The 20,680-nt window shown below is 39.6% G+C and overlaps 1 protein-coding gene across 1 annotated transcript in view; it reads left to right on the top strand.

The window, feature by feature from the left end:
- Positions 1 to 20,680, top strand: part of AGBL1 (AGBL carboxypeptidase 1) — a 273,140-nt gene that overhangs the window by 133,533 nt on the left and 118,927 nt on the right. The window contains exons 19-21 of the mRNA XM_056347385.1: positions 2,171 to 2,300; positions 7,780 to 7,911; positions 11,942 to 12,118. Of these exons, the coding sequence (XP_056203360.1) occupies positions 2,171 to 2,300; positions 7,780 to 7,911; positions 11,942 to 12,118 (439 nt within the window). The remainder of the gene's footprint in view (positions 1 to 2,170; positions 2,301 to 7,779; positions 7,912 to 11,941; positions 12,119 to 20,680) is intronic.

The following is a 20,680-nucleotide window of genomic DNA, read 5'->3' as shown; positions in this document are numbered from 1 at the left end:
GAATGGTTTTGTTTTTACTCCCCTGTATGTTTGGCTTTGTATGTTGGACTCTTCCAGCATGTATCAAGGTATTTTAGCAAAGGCACACGTGCAGATGGTTTGGGTAGGCACAAGCTAGTGTTAATCCCCACAGGAGAAGTGGAAAGAGTGGAAGGGGTTTTTGTAAGCAATTACAATGTTAAGAAGGTATTTCTGTAGGTCTGAAATAATAAGACTTTTCCTTTTCTTCCTTCTTGATGTTAAATTGAAGTATGAGAATAAAATTCCAGCTATGATCCTTTCCCTCAGAATGAAAATTCTGTTGTTATTTTCAGTTAATTGTGCTCCCTGATATAACTGTGGTGCAGGAAGACATCACATGCTTATGTCAAGGAAGTGTTTGGATCTTATTTTTTTACTGGCTACATTGGGGAAAGATGAGTTTCTGAATGCAAGCCAATGATTCTTTATGTGAAGTTATACCTATTGAAAGGAAACTGTGTAAGCACACAAGTTCTTGGCAGAAATACAGCTGCTAATCTCATTTGAGTAGCTGTTGTCCTGAAGATCAGAAGAGGTGAGCCTAAAGGTAACTTTATTTGAAGAGCCTTTGACAAATGTAACAGAAGTTGTCATGTTTTCATGTAGAATTTTTGGCAGAAGCATCACAGCCGCATTTGCTGAGCTCCCATGTGTTAGCTATTGCTAATGTTTTTTGATTTGCTGAATGAGTGACATGGGAACTATGGATTATGAAGAAAGAAGGGAATTCAGATAACAGTGAAACTACAGTAAACCTGGAAAATGGATCTTGTGATGTTGCCAGAAACCCCAAGATGGCATTAGAGACCTTGCTTTTCTACATTAAAAATGTATGAAATATTCTTAGTGACTCTTATTATTTCTTTGTCTTCCATTCTTAAGCAGTTTCCATTGTTTATTCCCTTTTCTTTTAAGGCTTACCTGATTTACAACCTCTTTCTTCAAGCAGCATTTGCAATGCATTGATAATGCCAAAGATGTTACCATAGCTCCAGTGCAAGGCTCTGCTAATACAACAGAGGGCTGTGTCCCCACAAATACATTTGTGCTTTATTTTGTTCTAGGAGGCTGGATCAGCAAAGCTGGATGCAACTCCATAGCTAGAAGTTCATCCAATACTTAAGATTTTTTAAAAATATATTTTTTTAAATTTTTGAAGCACAAGCCAGTCCAAGATTACAATGCCACTAGAAGTGTTCTAGTGCTGAACTGGAGAGTATGGAGAAGATGAGGGCCTACCACAGTACCTCATGCTCCAGGACTGGTTCCTGAATTTTATCAGCACACCACAATTTGAAAATTGTGAAGCAAATTACAGCAAATCCTTTGAGAACTGTGAGGAGGCTCTGATCTACACACAGTCACTAACAAGGGAGATTAGTTGGATTTTGCAAAATTGTACAGTGACATACTGCTCCATACGGTCAAGTATCCCACACAACCTTCCACTGATCACTGAGTCAGTAACGGAATATTTTCGAGCCAAGTAAGAGAAACATTTTCTCAGTGCAGATCTGGGATCCTTATTTAGCTTTTTATTCAGCCTTTGCAGTGAAGCTAGGTAATTGTTCTACATAATGATGTAGCATGCATCAAGATCTTCTTGATGTGCTTTAGATAGTGGCATTTCTTGTGAGGGGAGAAGCTTAAATGAGATATCCAGCTCATCTCATTTAAGTGCATTCATATTTCAGACTGGTCGAAGAGCTTCAAGTGCCTGTCTTCAATTAGAATGAGTAGGAGTTGGATGTGCTTGTTTGCCGTGGAGATTTTGAGAAGCCTGTGCTCTGTGTAAGCTGGGTGAATTTCATAGACAGCACAGAATTTAGAATATTTCTGAAGAATATTTGTTTATAAGTAGTCTTTTTATTTGTGTGTACTTAGGTAAAGGAAAAACTGCATTTATTTTCTGATCTGACAGGACTGTGCACTATGTGAACCTAGGAAGGAAAGGAAATTATAAAAGTCATATACTATAAGCACCTATAAAATATAATAATGAAAATTGGTTCGTTCTAGCCAGATATTCAAAACCTTTATGTCCGTGTTCTAATATACATTCCCTGTCCTGATGCCAGGGCTTGCCAGAATCAGAAACTTTTTGGAATCAGCTTTTGCTAGTTTGTGATGTGTTTCTTTCTGATTTCAGCCACCGTTGTTCATTGAGTGGAGATGATCTGAACAGACAGTGGTTGACACCCAGTTCGCAGCTCCATCCAACTATTTACCATGCCAAAGGTCTTCTCTATTACCTGCGCAGCATTGGCCGGGCTCCTCTGGTAAGCCTCTTCCATGATCTTTTGTGAATTATTGTATATGGATTGCTTACTGCAGTTGCATGAACAGTCTTGTTTTAAAGCTAGAGTGATTTGGAAAGCATCATGTGCTGTTTCACTTTCATCTTACTGAGTGTTTTGAAAGTCTTGGATATTTATTCTTTACTGAATGTTCTAACCAACAACTCCAAATTTCAGACTCTCTGCACACCTGGAATATAAGTGAGAAAATAAATTCCTTAAAGCCCATTAATATCCTTGAAGTACTCCAACTAAGCTAAATACTATGAATATCTTATTGCTATCTTCATGGCAATAAATAGGAGAAATTCCACAAATATTTAGCCTGAATGGACTGTTCAAAAGCCCATGTTGGAACAAACCATGCAATCACAAAAACACAAGAAGCAGCCCTCAAAATGTCTGAACTTGCATGTTGTTTTGGTAATGAAAAAAAAAATGGCTAGGTCTGGGGGTACCAGAAATTCATGAGACATGAGTCTCTTCTCAAAGCTGCGACTGAGAAAGGGCTGGGGCCCATTCCATTTGCTCAATCTTGCTGCCCAGCAGAACAAAAAGATAGTTCTGACCCCTGAGAAGAAAAACCACAGGGAGGTTCGAATTTTAATGAACAGGCATAGATGCACAGACTGGCAGGTTGGCTAATGATAGCTACGGTCAGTCAGGAAATGTCCAAAGACATCAAATTCCCTCTGGGTTTGATGAGAAAAGCCCCAGACAAGCTGAAAATGTCTGAGCTTCTTTAAGTGAATTCTTGAGGGAAGATGGTTTCTGGCTAAGGCAACAGCCCTGAAATTCAACTCTGCAGGCTGAGGAATACTGTGGAAATTCAACTCCACTGTGAATTTAGTCACCAACCTTTTCCTTTGGTTCAGAGCAGTGTAGGATCAGTCTTGTTTTACCCTGTGATTTGCTATTTGGCCTTTTTTAATGCATAACCATGCTTGTCATATCCAGGTACATAGAGTTGAACACTCAGAGCAAGTTCTCATTATTGCTAAGTGGAGAGAGGCTATTGATCCTATCATCTCCCTCACTCATGGGCTGCATGTCAGCCTTGGTAAACTGATTTTTCTTTGCCTTTGAAGAATACATTGATTTTAGTTTATACATGCTCAAAAATGCCTCCTCCAGAAGATAGCTGGTTGCTGGGTTTCTCCTTATTCTTTTTTTTTTTTTCTCCTTCCTCCAACCTCCAAGATCCCAGGGAGCCAAGTTCACTGATAGCCAAATGATTTCTGTGAAGTGACTTAGTTTCATTTATCCTGGGGATGTGCAAGCAGTTTCTTCAAAGCAAAGCTGCTTGAAGGAGAAAAAGAAAGAACTTTTAAAGTTAACAGCCTTTCAAACCAAAGCCATTTTAATTGGTAGGTTCTATAGAGAACAGCCTGCTAAGTGGTGGGTTGTTTTTTTTTTTTTTTACTTGTTGGCTCTGGGAACCCTAGTAAGATGAGGGACTGGATGTGCTATGACATTTTAGCACTTTGTGGCAAGGGATCTCCTTTTGACTGAGAGCAGCAAAGCGGGAGTGTTGGAGACCACCTTGTTTGGGAGCAGCCAGGTCTGATGGGGAAAGGAAAGTTGTGCTCTCCTTGAGTAGTTGTGGTGCTAAACTCTAAACTGCTGCGGTTTAAAGTTATAGCTGGCAATGCAGTTGCAGCAATCAACAGGGAACCTGTAGCTTGTATAAAGAGTCTGAGCTTTAGTGAAGAGCAGGACGCCCTTAGAGGGGATGTAAAGAACTTCCTAGGGACCAGGAGGCACTGTCCAGTTTGGTGCCATTCAAAGGTGTTATATTGAGCTTGGAAACAAGCATCTGCCTGCAAGGAATGCAGCTCATTGTGAGGAAAAAAACCCTAGGCATGTCTACCTCCAAACTCTGAGTTTCAAAGTCCTGTCATAATGCTATTAAGGAAAAAAATAGACTTCACACACATTAAAAAAAAAAAAAAAAGTCAAAATATTCTGTTTTCCAACAGATTTTCTTGCTTTTCATTTTCTATTTTGCTTTTCCTTTATTTTAAAAGGTGCCTGGTTCTGTGACTCATAAGGAGGGTTGGATTTTGATTTAGAAAGCAGTCCTTACCTTTAGTCAGTGCTGGCAAATAATTTTAAATAGATAAAAATATGCAAGTGTATCTTGAGTCATATCCCAGTGAGTGCAAGCCTTGGGAGTTTAACTGGTTTGTGTGTATTAGTGTCCCAGCCATACAGAAAGACAGGCTGGAAGAAAAGGACTGGTAGGTCTCAGATTTGCTTAGTGTTTGCCCAGCCATATCCCAGGAATAATTCTGTATTGGGTGCTCAAACTACAAAATACAGCTTAGCCTTGGCTGAATCGTGAGACATAAGCTACCCTGTAGTGTGAAAAGGAGGCAGAAGAATGTATTACAATGAATAACTGCATATAAACATTGGGAGTGACTGCAGTATCCAGCAAACTTGTTTAAAATATAGCTCTGTGCAACTTGCAAATAGAAGAATAGTTCAGTAGTATTGACACTTCTACTGTGGAAGCTGGTGACAGCCATGACCTGAAACAACAGCCATATTACAGAGCCTGGCTTTGATAATCCATTATATCAATAAAGTCTCATTCCAGACCTGTCACTAAGGATTCATCTGCAGGTTTCTTGAGGTGTAGAATTATAGACCTGCTACTGATCAGGCAGCCCCACTATCTGACTATGTGATCATCCCTGTGTAGTTTCTGATATATAAAATAATATTTTAGGCAGATAATATATTGTGTCTCTTGTGTGTTGGTAATTCTGTAAATTGGCAGGTAATTGATACCCAGTTGAGCTGGGTTCTCTGCCTTGAAATAAGACGAAAGATATAAAATCTTCTTTGATATTCATAGGAATAAATTCTAGATGGTACCTGTGGTTAACCTAAGCTATGACTGTGTATTGCTGATAGCTTAGATGAAACACTAGCTGGAAAAATGTCTGTCATTAGCAGAACCAATAAATGCAGCTCTTTGGAGGAGACATTACAGGATAATTGCATGTGGTTCAGACAGTTACTTCAAATGCAGGGGCTGCAGAAGCCCTGCAAAATACGCAACAGCCTGAGGGGCTGAGTCTCTGGGGTCTGTGCAATGATGGATTTTTTTCCTTTAGAAATGATGCTGCTTGTAGGTTTGCACCAACGAGCGGTTCTCAGACTGCCCTGTTTGTCCTCTCCTTTCCGCCTTTGCTGGGTGGCATGGGTATAAATAAAGCAAGAGCAGTTGCTGCTGAGTAGGTTGCTGTTTGCATGCTCCAGGTGTGGAAAGTGTATGCTGCAGGGGTGGTGATGTGCAGATCCAGAGCCCTGCAAAGAAAGCTGGAGGTGAGTAGTGATGCAGGAAAGAAAGTTGATAGGTCAGAAACCAAAAGAAAGAGCAGTGTATAAGCTATGAGATATGTATAATTGACCACCTAATTAGTAGTGGTGAGATGGTTCTTTATCCATGGGTGCCTTAGCCTCTCCAGTATATCAACCTACTGTTTGTCAGAGGAGCTAAAAGAATGTACATGCTCAATTCCAAGATAAACTCCCTTACTTGCTGCAGCTAAACTTAATTACTGCATAGCTGAGAAAAAAACATACTAGGGTAAATCTTGCCCTAACAGTTGGTGGAAGAAGTTCATCTACTCCATCTGTTTTTCCCCTCTTGTATATGTATTTATACAAGAATATGTATTTATATATATACATTTATATATGAGTGTTGATCTACTTGAGGAAAAGAAGCCTCTACGGAGCAATCTGGACAGGCTGGACCAATGGGCAGAGGCCAACGGTATGAGATTCAACAAAGCAAACTGCTGGGTCCTGCACCTGAGTCACACCAACCCCACACAACACTACAGGCCAGGAGAAGAGCAGCTGGAAAGCTGCCTGGTGGAAAAGGACCTTGGGGGGCTGGTCAACCCCTGGCTGCATGTGAGCCGGCAGTGTGGTCAGGTGGCCAAGGAGGCCAATAACTGGCTTGTATCAGAAACAGTGTGTCGAGCAGGATGAGGGAAGTGGTCATCCCCCTGTACTCGGCACTGGAGTGGCCACACTTCAAATAGTGTTCTAGTGAGGGGGGGGTCGGTCTCTTCTCCCGAGTAACAAGTGATAGGTCAAGATGAAATGCCCTCAAGTTGCACCAGGGGAGGTTTAGATTGGGTATTAGGAAAAATTTCTTCACTGAAAGGGTTGTGAAGCACAGGAACAGGCTGCCCAGGGAGGTGGTGGAGTCACCGTCCCTGGAGGTATTTAAAAGATGCATAGATGTGGCACTTAGGAATGTGGTTTAGTGGTGGACTTGGCAGTGCTAGGTTAACGGTTGGACGTGATGATCTCAAAGGTCTTTTCCAGCCTAAACAATTCTATGATTCTTTTTTTTTTTACCCCATATTCCTCCCCATCTCTTTTTATATCAATCTGTAATTCTTCCCCACCTTCCTACACCCATTCTTTTGTCTTCAAAATAAACCCTGGAAAACTGTTCAATGAAATCTTGAAAGTCCTTTCTACTCAGTGGTGAATACTGGTTTAAAATGAACCAATTCCTTCTCTTTAGAAGTTCTTGTCTTTTCATTGACAGATTTCTGAATATTCCTGATAAAGACATGGAGAATATATGTAACAGCAGTGTGTATATTGACTTCATATCTCAGAGGGCACTGAGATTGATTATTCTTTAAGACTTGGGTCAATATTTACCTCTTGGGTCATTAAATCGTGATTTTCATTTCTATAGGAGTCGATATCTGCTTATAGAGGCTATTCAAACTTCTGCTAAAACTGGGAATGTGCCTTGCGCCTAGTTTATATGACAGCTGACATAAGAGAGATGAATTAGATAGACAGATAGATTAGTGTGGAATAAGATTATTGGCCGTGAAGATTGGTCATGTTCTGTGCTCAGCTTCCAGGAATTCATGTAAAGATCTGACAGCATCGCGCAATACCATTGCACAATTGTATTTTCCTGAAAGTTATGTAGCACAGGTTTTGAATTTAAAGATGACAGACTGATGATTAATTGCTTGGGAAAGCACAGATTTCAAATCTCGTGGGGATAAAGCTGAAGTTTAGGAGTTCAGAAGTGGAAAGCGCCTGACAAATTGCTCTGTTGTTGTATCATAAGTTACCATGAACCCTTAGGTTCCTGAGTTGCCATGGATTCCTGCACAGGTGTCATGTTTGTTTCTGCTGCAGACAGAAATGCACTAGTCTTGACTCTGGGTCCCTGAGACCATGTCAGATCGAATAAATAAAGCAAGATACAGTTGACTAACAAAGTTTGACACAGGTTATAGACATGGCCCAGAGTCTAGGCTACTCTGAAGTGACACGGGGGGAAAAAAAACCCAACAACATTAACACCCCACCTGCGATCTTATAGTGCGTATTAAGAAAATCCAGGAAACTTTTTCAATGTTCAAGATTTTTCTTTTTTTTTTTTTTTTCATCTTGGTAGGTATTCTGCGACTACCATGGACACTCCCAGAAAAAGAATGTTTTTCTGTACGGTTGCAGCATCAAGGAGACTTTGTGGCAAGCAGGCTGCCTGGTTGACACAGCAGTTATCACAGAAGATGTTGGCTACAGGGTAGGTCCACTTTGTTCCTTTCTGCAGTTACTGGTGTCTAAGTGCGCCTTTGTAGATAGTTAAGACAATGCCAGCTCACAAATTTTGGAGATAGGTGCAAGCTTCCCTTACTCTGGAGGAGTAATGGTCCAGAGAGTTTCAAATAATGTGTAATATCTTCATATCCTGGATATTAGCAAGAATATTGTTAGTAGATGGCTCCCTATGTATTTCATTTTAGTAAGATGCTGTGTTATAATCTTTGGCAACAGACTAGTAGGACAGACATATTTTTGTGTGGTTTATAATTTCTAAATATATGCAGAACTTTGCTCACACCACCATAATAAGAAAATAAGTAGGAATTACGTAATGAAACCTGAGAAAATGACAACATGCCACTGTCCTACTCAGTTGAATCGCTTCATCACAAAATGCTCCTGGTGCCACTGAAAAGACCAGAGAATTCAGTGGGTGTCAAACAGATCTAATGTAGTGGAGTTATCTTCACAGCAAGCGCTTGGTGTCATAGCTAGGGATTTTTTTTTTTTAAAATTATAAAGAATAAATACTAAAATCTGGTTTATTTCTACTGCATGTGAATGTCTGCACTCATCAAATTCTTCTCTAGATTTCCTGTCTATCTCTTTTCTTGTGCCTGTTTTGACGCTATTTCCCTCCTAAATGGCAAATTTATTGGAGAAAAAAGAATCTTGTAAGCTCTAATTATAGTCTTAAAAAATGTTAATTTCACAAAACATTAATTGTGGCCTTAAGCTGATTATAGAGGTATAGCTTGGTTTACTCCAACCTGAAAGAGGTTGAAAAGTCTCTTTCAGTTTATGTCTCTGTATAATTTTCACTACTTCAGCGCAAATAATAATTATCTTCCCATAAGGATGCCGCAGCATCGGTGTTTATCTTTTGGCATTGTACACAGCATACTGAAACTTTACTGGAAGAAAGTGCTCCAGCATTCGTCAGGAGGGATCCCTGTGGCAAACCCTGTTTCACAAAGAAAGCAGGGAGAGTGCTTACAGTCAGGAAATCTTTTGCTGTGTTTGAATTCAGAGGGCTTGAAAAGGCTGAGGATGGTTTGCTGTTACGCAAACAGAATTCAAATGCTGCTGTCAGCGTCTGGAGCCTGTCTTGAATCTGCAATGAAGAAAAGCTTCAACGCTGGCCAAGAATACTCTGCAGTGGCCTACAAGAAAGATTTTGTGGTTCAAATCCTCTTTTGCACAAAACAGGAGATGGGTGCCTGCTGCAGTTCCTGCTGATGGGTCACTTTCTTCCTTCTTAGTCTGGATCAGCTCGGGTATATAGAACACATCTGCAATAGCAAACTGCAGCAGATCACCTGTCTCACACCTGCTTTCTTGCACTGTTTGCACAGGTTTCTCTCCTGCCTCCTGTAGGTATTTGGGGATTAATCTGGCCTCTGCGATTGTTTTTTCTCCCTGGGAGCAAGAACCAAATACCTCAAGAAAATGTTGGGTTTTGGAACAGCCTTTGCCTCATAGGTCATAGACTCATCTCTCACCCTTGACAATACACAGATCTTCGTTAGCTTCCAATATCTGGTGGCTTTGGGTGACTTGCACAGCATTGGCATCGCAAAGCCCAAATTGAAGATTTGTCCTTTTGAGAGCCGTTCCAGGGCCCTTTGACAGCAGTGTCTGCAGGGACATCAGTAAAGAAATATAATTCCATTCTTTTCTAAAGGGGCAGGAGGTTTATGGACAGGGTCCTGCGTGAAGGGAGTAGCTTCCTTTGTTATTGTGCATGCTAAATCCAGCTGTGTTCGAGAAATGGCCCACAGTCACACTGCTGCATTACCATGAAAGATCCTTGAAAAGGGTATGGTTTTGCTCTTTGAAAATATAACATTGAAAGTTAATTAATAAGAAGAATAAGTAGAGAAGAAAGAACCATTAGTGTGAAGCCCAGTGAATGCTGGTAAAATGAAAAGAATATTAAATTCAGATTTGCTAATGGTCCTAAATGAGTCCTGCATACAGAGACGTTATTGTAACCTGCCAGCAATTTTATTTAATTAAATGTAAAAGATTGATTATGCATATAATTTCAATTGTTTTAAAAAGCTAAACTGGATTAGGGATCCAAGTATTGCATTTGGTAGAATATATTTACAAAAACATCTGTGTGTTTGTTTGCAGAAGGGCAGAATGAAAACTAGCTGAGCTTTCACATACAGTTTAACTGGATCTCATGGTTGTTCTGAGGCTTATAAATGTCTGGGTAATATGGCTTTGCTGTATTTTTTTAATTCGTGTTCAACCCAAGTCTGGGAAAACACAGAAGCACCGCATGAAGGCATTTTTGTGATCCTCATGCAGCAAGTAGCACAATGAAGACAATCCAGAAACGTTGGATGCTTCACCTAAGACAAGCAGTCAGTCTTAGAGATTCCTCTGTCCAGGGCGCCCGCAGGAAAGGGTATGCTGTAGCTTTTAGTAACACACCGGAGATCTTGACTGAAGATAAGACTTGTGGTGGTCTCAGATTTTAAAATGGAATTCCTTACTTTGTTCCAGTTTTCTCCACCTCAGTTTTTTCATCTGAAAAACGGACCTTATAGATCTAAAGATCTATACCTTAGAGAGGTGATAAAGTCTATTGACAGCTGTGGCCAGCATATACTGAAAAATGAAATTTTGTGAGTGCTTAAGTTGTTTGTAAGAGGTATTGCAAAGAAGTTTAGGCCAAAGATTTATCATTCACTTCAAACATGTTTTAGGAAAAAAAATTATTCTTTCATTTTCAATGAAACCAAATATCCCCATGCAGTGCTGTGAAGTAAAGCTCAACAAAACAGAACTACAATTGCTCAGAATCAATAGGTGAAACTGATTGCTATTGGAAAGTGAAATTAGTTGATTGGCTTTCACCACCCAAACTGAATGAAGTTCAAGGTAAATGCCATTAGCAATAAGTGGGAATTCCTTTGATATGATTCCATTCAGGTCAGATGTTTAAGTAAGCGATTGTCAAAGAAATAACGGATGTCCTTGTTTTCCTTGCTTTTCTTTGGATGGATCAAATGGTCTTTTGGCATATGTTGTGGTTAGCATACCAGCACTAAAATTTAGACACGTGCACATACGTGTGTGTGCACCTAAAGGTCTGGTTTCTACATAAAGCACACCTAGTATTAATGTGTATTTATTATATGTTTCTATGGAGTGTAGAAGTAACACATTAAGCACTGTGTAATGGCTAAGTAAGTGTTGCCTCTGCACTGACGGAAATATTTGATGCTGCAGTGTATTAGGGGTGTTTATGGACTTTGGTGGGAAATATCTTGAATAAGGAAATCACTCAGAGCTAAGATGTAGTTTTTACTGGGTTTTCATGATTACTTTTTATTGTGGTTCTTTAAATGAAGTGTATAAAATATATCGCTTGCACTCAGATGAGAATATTTTGGTTTGCTTCACAATGCAAGTTAGTGAAATGTTAAGCTCTATTTTTATATAATTATGTGTGACATTCCATGAGAATACACATCCCCTTTCTCTGCTCTGTGCTAGGTTCAGACAGAACTCCTCCCACAGCTGAATCTCTTGTCAAATTGTGGATGCATGATGGAAGGAGATATAGTATAGCTGGAGAGGGGACAGTGGGAATATCAGGTGCTGAACTATGACTGCAGCCCTCTGGTCAGCACACCAGGAAGGCGTAGGTTAATGTCAAAGCAGTTTGAAAACAAAACTCTGGAAGTGACTTCAGCAGTTCCAAACTATTGGCTGTGAAAATGTTTTATTTTGAATGAGATACACCGAGTGTACTGGATATTTTGCATTTTAGTCTTTGGGGTGAAACAGATGTTGGTATCTGTAGTATCTGAGGATTTCACGTGGGATGGACATAATGCACACTGGTTGGAGCTCTCAGTAACAGTGTCTGCCGATAGATTTGATTATATACACGTTAAAAACCTCAAGTGTCTCTGTATATGTATGTACGATACAAACACATGCACATCTGTTCAATTCATTTTCTCATCAGTGCTGATATTTTCTCATAGACTCTTCCTAAAATACTGGATAAAGTGGCCCCTGCATTTGTCATGAACAGCTGCAGCTTCCTGGTGGAGAAGTCTCGGGAGTCAACGGCCCGAGTGGTGGTATGGAAGGAAATGGGTGTGTTGAGGAGCTACACCATGGAGAGCACATACTGCGGCTGCAGCCATGGGCTCTACAAAGTGAGTAAATCAAAGACCCCTGTGTCACCCTTCTCCTAATGCACATTCTGGAAGGGTAAAGCAGAGGCGATAGCCATGGTCTCAGGGCTTAGCATTGTCTTCTCTCTCCAGACCCATGCAGACATGCTTCTGAGTTTCTCCTCAGTGCAATCTTTCTGTGATCCCTCACTCTTTTTGCCTTCCATGCCAGGAGAGTTCTTGTTCTGTGGTTTCATTCAACAGTGAAATAAAAAGAAACTCCAGTCTGGAGCCAAAAGCATTGAGATGAAGGAAGGAGTGTTTTTGAGATGATACAGGGCACTTATCCCTGTGAGGGCATTCACTGTGTTGTAAAAAATGTGTTGGCAGGTCATACGGACATCTTTAAGCCTAGTTCTAAGTTAAGTAATTTGAATGCTAGTGGCACCAAGCTCTTTGGTACAGGCTAGCTACCTGAGCATCCACCTGGCCAAATTAAAGAGCCTGAACTGAGAATCCTGCATTTGAAGTTGCCTGAAGCCAAAGGTAGCTAATGCGAGGCTAGCTTTGGCAGCTGCCCACGAGCTCAAGGTATGCCTGTACTGTGATCTAGACAGACCAGAATTCCACATCAAATGAGGTTCCAATCTGGGTAAGCAGGTCTGTACTCATACTGAATGCATCAGAGACATCAGTCTATGAGATCCCCTGGCACTTTTTAAGTACACAGGATGAACTCTGGTAATTGCATTTGGGTGATCATAATTCTTTATTCACTCAAATGGTGAATTCTTTCTCTTGTTCCTTTCCCAAACCTGTTGCTTTCATTGAAAGGCTTCCATACTCCACATCGATTCTCCCACTAGGGAGCAATCCTTATCTATACAGCATTAATAAGCAGTTAAGGATCCTGAAAGACCCTTAAGGAAAGAACCATCATTACAAATAACAATTAATTAATAAGACATTCAAATTATTATCTTTGGAAGCTCTATACTAATCCGTTTACCTCTCTGTAGAATGCAGCCAGGAAGTACTCAGGTGTTTTTTTGACTATGCTGTACTACACACACATCAATTCCAAGACAGGAAAGGCAAAAGAAAAAAACAGCAGACAGTTTAAAGAAAGAGAATATAATTGCACTGGGCATTATATCTAACACTCCCTACTCCTGAGAAGCGCTAATGGTTTTTTAATAGGCACCACAGGTCAAGACAGTGGTTTTGAATCTTTTTTAGATAGTGGGGGAAAATCTACTTTGAGTGAAGTCGATGACAAAACTCCTAACGATCTCCATAGAGGAGGAATTCACTGATTTCCTAGATAACCACAGTAAGACCTAAAAACAGTGACACAACAGATAGTATCAATATATAATGATTTATTCTCCTTCAGCATCTGAGAGGTCTTTAGGCCAAATTTGCTTAATTTGTGCCATAAGATGTTTGAAATAGTAGGAGGGTAATGTTAAATGCTACATTCAGATGTGGCATTTAAACTTTGTGCCATCCACAGGGGCTCTGTATTATATGTAGAGGTACCAAAAATAAGCAGAAAGACCTAATGCAGATGGCTCAAGATTCTTTTTTAAAGAAATGTTTTAAAATGTATGAAATTATTTTCCACGTTCTCTCTTGTCCTCTTTTTCATCATCGACCAGGACCACAGGCAACCACTGAGGACAAGAGCACGTTGACATATGAGAACTTGTAACTGGTGACAGAATCCAATGTTCTTATGGCCCATAAGGAAGTCTGTAAGCTGTAAAGCAGTTCTGAAATTTCCATTCTGAACACCCTGAAAAGCTGAGTCCCAGTTGAATCATCGGGTTATTTTTATGAGGTCACATATCCCTTTTTTTTCTTCTTTGTTTAGGGTTTTCATTCATCTCAAAGATGGAAGATACATAAATATTCCCTTGAAGGGGCATTTCTTCATCATAAGAATAATAGAAACACTTTTTGCATTTTCCCTGATTCAGGCAGCTTTAAAGCAGTTCCATTCATTTTTTCCAAGTATACAAAGTACCCAACTTGTTAGTACCAAAGTGGAATATAATTCCTTATGTTGACATTTATACAGGAGCTGCATATAAATACATAAACTATCTATTTCAAATAATGATATCAATAAGCTATTTCCTCTTCTTTTTAGTCACCTTTAGAGTTGGTTCTTGCTTGTTTGTTTGCTTGTTCTTACAAGTGGATTATTTAGGGTATGGACTTGACAGGCTAACATGAAGATTTCATTGCATAATACCATTTAATACTCAGCTTCCAACTATCAGGCCAAAACTATTTCATGAGTATCTGGAATCCCTGAAATTATTCCTGTAAACTGAAAATTAATCACATAAGAATTTTTCTAGAGACTTCAATCTGAGTTCTTCACTCTTGGACCTTCAAGTTGATGTGTGTAAACAATAGGCTGAGACTAATGCTCAGGCAGGAGATGTCAGCACCCCATGTTTATAGCTTTCTGATATTTGGATTAGTATATTTGTGTTTAACTGTTAATAGAATCAGTTTCTTGATCATATAAGACTCATCTCCCTGTAGGGATATTTCCAGAATCTCCCCTGGACAAGCACGTCCTTATGTTTTTGATATTTTTATACCTTGAAGTACAGTACAAACAGCAGTTAGGACTTAAAACATCTCATTATATGCAGCAGATTCTCCCAAGTCCAGCATCATTCAGTGAATTAGTGGTCAAACTTCTAGTAGAGTGCAGCAGACCTGGATCCTGGTCCTTAGTTTTCTTCCTGCTTGTAAGTGATGAAAGTAATTCATTCAAGTAGCTGCTTTGCTGGCTACAAGCACAGGTACAGTGCTTGGAATCACAGAGACATCTGATAGGGATTGTGCAAAGGATTTGGGAAGACAAGAAAGCCTTATAGAGGCATCAAGACGTTAAAATATTAATTACACAAGGCTGGTAAGTGTGCCACCTCTTACCGCGTGTCAAGGAAAGGCTAAGGTAAACCAGAACCTGTTTTTTTCTGATAGACAGTCCAAAAAAGATGATGTGTTTTTCCAAGGAATGTGTCTGTCCTTTCTTGAATTGAAATGTAGCCTTTTAAAAATAGTTTAGTGACTGAAAGATAAGGCAGGAGTTTGGTACTATTGATATGTAAATGAGAAAGAATAGTGACCCCAGCCTCTTTTAAAAGTCATTTGGTTTCAAATGGAGAGGAATGTGGAAATGAAAGGAGAAAAGAGATGGTTTGTCTCTGTCGAATCTCCCCATCTGTGTGATCAATGGAAACGCAATAAGCCAACTACCCTTAAGGAAGTGAAACATAAAACTAAAGAAACTATTGATGTTATCTAAGGTTTTGCTCAACCTAAGGAAGAAGAAAAAAAAAAAGGGAAGAAATATCCAAACTCTTTTTCATTTTGTCTGAGTTGCCCAATTCAGTCTTAGAGGAACAATGTCTCCATTTGAAAGTTGCTAAAAACAAAGCAGCCAATTTCTGCAGGGAATTCTCTCTCCTGCTTCCACCAGTTTACAACCCTACAGTCAAATCAGAAAAAAAACCCCAAAAAAACAAAAAACACCCAACCCCCCAAAAACCCCCACAAACAACAACAAAAAAACCCAACCCACGACAACTGCTTACCATTTCTTTGCTTATGTGAAGGCAGCCTGTGTTGTTCCTTTGTCGGAGCTTTTACCCCTCCAGCTCACCATGTGATTTTTATTGCTGTGTCACTTTTGTGGGATGTAGAGCCCCTCTCGTATTTTGTTTATGAACTGGAAGCAAGGCTGTACTGTAAGATGTTCTGCTGAGTACAGGTTCAGTCAGGTACAGTCATGACGTCAAAAGAATCAAATCTCCAGTGACACATATTGATATTTTCCTGTTTCTTGTGTGATTCATTTTTAAACTTGCGTATCTCTTCGCTGTTACCATGTTCAATCCTATTACACTGTTTCACCATTCTTCTTAATTCCTTGTTACCTAGCCTACTAATTAAGACCCTTCTATAGCGTATCGCACTGTGCTGTTCCATTCATTACTGCATTTATCATCCTACAAGTTAATACCTTTTGTGGCATGGTATACAGCTGAGTTCCAAACAATATGTAGTGGTAATATTGAGAATCTAAAAAATTCAGCTTCATGCTCTGTGAGTACGTGCAATGTTGGAAAAGCATTTTCCTTGGAGTGTTGTGCCTGATGGAGTAGATGTAGTACTAACAGAAATAGATTTTTAACTTCTTACTTAGAAGGGTTTATAAACAACAAGGAGTAACAAATGAGTTTTAAAATTATTGCAGATACCTTGACAGTGCCCTTTGAAAAAGATTTTAGAAGTGATATGGATCCCTTTTTGAGGAAAGTGTTTGGGAGAACTGAGAAAAAATATTTTTTTTTTCTTTCCAGTTTAATGCTTCTAAGTCAGAGGAACTGAATACCCCAAATTTTCTCATTAGACTTGATTAGAGGGAAAAGCCACCCCTTCGCAGAGACACTGGAAAGAGGAGAGATCAGCATCAAGCAGCATAGCTATACAGTTCTGAAGACTTTCTTGACAGTAATTCAAAATGTCTTTGTTGAACAAAAGTGGTGAGAGTTAGCCTGACTGGAAGATCTGATGGTACCCATCCCCTTTAACCTGGTTAACATGGACTGGAATACTTAAAATCAGCCAAGTACCAGTGATTTACCATAGAATTACAGCTGAACTAAATCAATATGCCAAGATGAAAACCCTTTCCTCTTTCTAGTCCTGGTTTGACTTGTCTCTAATCAGCCAGCTTGGACAAATCATACACTGGTAACATTAAATTACAGCACTATTTCTTTATAGTTATCTGTAGGCAATGAAATATTTTCTTCATCTTTCTTACTATTGAAGGTTACTTACCAAATTACTGTGCAGGATTTTTATGTATGCTTTACTCATAAGCAGTTTATTACAGTTAATAGTCAGAAATTGAGTTGTTTTGATGGAGTTTGCAGGTCACATGGCATGCTTCTGTTCTCCAGTAAGATGTATATTGTTCTTATAATTGGAAGTCTGGTGCACAAACTTAAAAATAATTTTAATTTGGCCTCTCGCCAGTATTTAGCCACCAACAAAAAATATTTCAGCAATATTCTTGCCATAAAGCATGTTTGGTAAGTGCTTGCAGAAAGAAAAAGTAAAGAAATAGGATATACTCTATGCTTTCTGGTATATGCTTCCAGAAAATGTTTACAGTGTCTTTGCAAGTCTAACAGACTTTTCCTCATTTTTGATTTTTTTTTTGTTCCTCAGAGCTCACGTTTTTCCTAAGTATGGGTAAGTCTCAAAAGCATCCAAAATTTTCTTTCAAAAAAAAAAAATCTTCTTTAAAATGTGTGTGTTTAGCTGACTCTCAGTGCTCTGGGGATCTCATTCAAAAGCAGATGCTGAGAATAAGAAAGAATGGTTTTCTTTCTGATACTTCTGTTTCCAGTTCTGGTCCAAAGTGGCTCAAATTGGAAGCAGCTGTAACAGCAAGAAAAGTATAGGAAAAAAAAAAAGTTATCTAATAGTAATCTAAGAGCTGAAAGTTCAGATTAGGCGTTTGTTCTGTTTTTTTAAGTTGTTATGCAAGGCAGAAATTTCCATCATATTTGCTTTATTTTCCTGTTATTTCCACCAACCCCTTGCACTAATTGATTGGTGATTCATTTCATAAGATATTGTAATTGTACGTTTAGGCTTGTGCGCCTTGCTTCATAGTTATTTAAGGATTAATGACATTTAGGAAGTGGGGGAAAGGCGTGGGGGGAATAGGAAAAAACGGGTTTCTGAGCAAACAAATGAGATGGTGGGTGTTTGTCTTCCTTGTAGATTCTTATATGAGCCGCTGCTGGATTTTCCCTCATTAGGTGTTTGTTAGTGTTTTGTTTGTTTGTTTTAATTATTTGACAGAAAGCTAACTAAGAAATCACATGTTTAAATGTGCTCAGATTTGTTTGGTTCGTACCACATGAAATAATAGGAGTTTGAAGATGTGCACCGAAGGTGTGCAATGACTCAGATTGTTTGGAAAAGCAAATTAGAAAACTGGGAGAACTCTGTAGGGATTCTTTGGCCCTTGTATCTCCAGAAAAACTAGAATTTGTCAATAGGACTATCCTGGCTAGTCTTATCTTTCTTGATTAGTAATAAGACAGTTGTATTAAGGCAAGTGGGACCAAAACAACATGAGATGCAAGTATCATCTCTGTTCCCAAAAGTCATGGGTATAATTGCAGTTTACTGTATTTTTGCTGAAGGTGCTCAATATTGTCAGATGGGAGGGCCATTTACGTACATTTAAAAGTCTGTAAAACTTTGCAAGGAGGTAATTCAGGCCTCCATGCTGTTTTCCTATTTCCTGATCCACTCCATGGTCAGTTTAACCTTGATGTTTTGGAAAAGATCAGTAGTTGAGAAGGGTTGTTATTCTTGTCATAATTCCTGAGGAAGGCTTATTTCTTATTTGTTTGGGGGTTTTGGGGGGCAGGGGAACTGGTTGGTTTCTTTTAATAGCCTGTATAGGGCAAAACCCATTTTCTGGCACTAGTGTGACTGCTTGAAGCCTTTTGCTGAGAACACTTAGCCCCTCTTCCAATGTTTGTCAAATGTAGATGTTTTGTGAATGACTCTGGAAAAGCAACGGACACTTGATCCAATAGACTGAGTTTGCTGCTGTAAAAACAAACAATTGTTTTGTCAGGGTGACTGAATAATACCTTACCTCTTTCCAGAAGTAAGTATAGGGGTGGTTGCCTGCCAAATGCTGTGCACTAGTCCATCTGTTGAGATGTCCCGTGAATGCTGCCTTGAAGCAGATTTTGGAAGAAGTCCTCCCCAGCACCTGCTGCAGTGGGTTTCGGCTGTCACTCGGGCCATCTGCTTTCCTGTTCCTGGGTTGAAAGTTTCAAGTGTCAGGGGACTGAGGGATGTTTTGTTGTGTTTGAACTCACATGGTTACTAGAAACAGAGGTGAATGACACTTAATGGTGAAGAATGGACACAGCTTTTTTTTGTCCGCAGAGCACTCAGGAATCACTAAACCCCAATTGTCAGAGGACACCGGGCAACAGTGTTTTAGTCTTTCCTATTATTAGTGTACCCAAAGATGATTTTTTTTTTCTGTATGAAAAATGATAATCATTGATGCTAGCTAGATTGTGGAAGAAGATACTAATTTAAATTTTTGAGGTTTATTTTGGTTATTTCTCCTCAGATGTTGAGCCAGCTTTATCCCTGACTCGCTAAGTTCAGTGGTGTTGTATCAAGGTAGATTTGGATAATTAGCTTTGGAGAGATATTCCAGAGACCTTGACAGTCTTGGAAGAAAAGATGCTTTAGCATCGCACTGGGGAATAGTTTATTGAATGTGTTTCCTCCCTCTTAGACCATGTCTGGAAGGAAACAAGAGTGCCTCTGCCAGCTCTGCTGCCTCTCCTAGCTTTTATCAGTAACAGATTTTCTCCTCAGTTAATGTACTGGTTAGTAAGTTATTCTAACTGCGGAGCTTTGGTTAAAGAAAACTGGAAAGTCTGTATGGAAGGGCAGTCACAGTGGTGAGTTAAACACACCTCAAACTCAGTTTGAGGTATCTTTAGTGGGAATGAGCCACGGGCAAGTCGTATCACAGCCTATTCCCATAGCACTTGTCTTTTAAGCTTGCTGTGTGATCCTCTTCTGAACTTTCCAACCAAGATTAGCACTTGTGTGCCAAGGTTAGTATAGTGTAGGTTAGTACTGGTCTCTGGCATTTCCAGATATTTTAGTCTGAAAGTTTTGACACAGCATTTTCACACAGGAGTGATGAATTGTTACAGTATGGAAATGGGCAGCCCTATTAACAGTGCCAAAATGAATGATTTAAGATATTTGATTGCCAGAGCAACGTAGCGATTAGGCTGAAATTACATGTCTTTTGGTTTGTAGCCACGTAACCTGTTTTCTGGTCCTGTTAGGCTTTATTGAGTCAAATGAGTTCGTCCTGAATCAGAACTCTCCACAGGCACCTCAAGGTAATGCTGCAGTCTGTCATGGAGCACTCCTAGCAGCTAGAGACAACTTAGCTTAGATAACCTAGCCCTAACTTAGGGCTCGAGTGTTGTCCTCATGCTATTTTGTGTGCACGGACATCTCCCTCGTTTCCTTCTCCTTCAGTGTAAAGACACTCCATGATATATATTTGCAGAGGCAGGAGAGCTAAAGATAAGATTAGCATAAAATGGAATATACAAAAGGCTGTAGGTAGAAGAACACAGGCTCTTAGGTCCCGCTTTAGGACCTCAGGGTCACGCAAATCACATTTCCCTGTTTCTCCTACTGAGCCATTCAGGCTAAGAAATAGGATGCAAATCATGGCTTGGCAGAAAATATGGGTGCTATATCCTAACCCAGATTTTGTTGGTAAAAACATGTTACAAAAAGAGAAAAACATGGTCCTGAACCACAAAGAAGTGAAAAATTTGCTAGTTTCTCTGCCTTTTGGAACCATTTTCAAAATTGACACTGAGGAGGTGTCTGCTTCTCCAGCCCCTAAGCAGACAGTCTGGCCCAATCTATAGCCCTTTGGCAGAATGAGTAACTTAAATCAGCTCCTTTGTCTCTGCTGTT

Source organism: Falco biarmicus, chromosome 7 (genome assembly GCF_023638135.1).
Source record: "Falco biarmicus isolate bFalBia1 chromosome 7, bFalBia1.pri, whole genome shotgun sequence".
NCBI lineage: Eukaryota > Metazoa > Chordata > Aves > Falconiformes > Falconidae > Falco > Falco biarmicus.
Note: the sequence above shows the minus strand (reverse complement) of the source record. Positions and strands in the feature narration are given on the sequence as shown.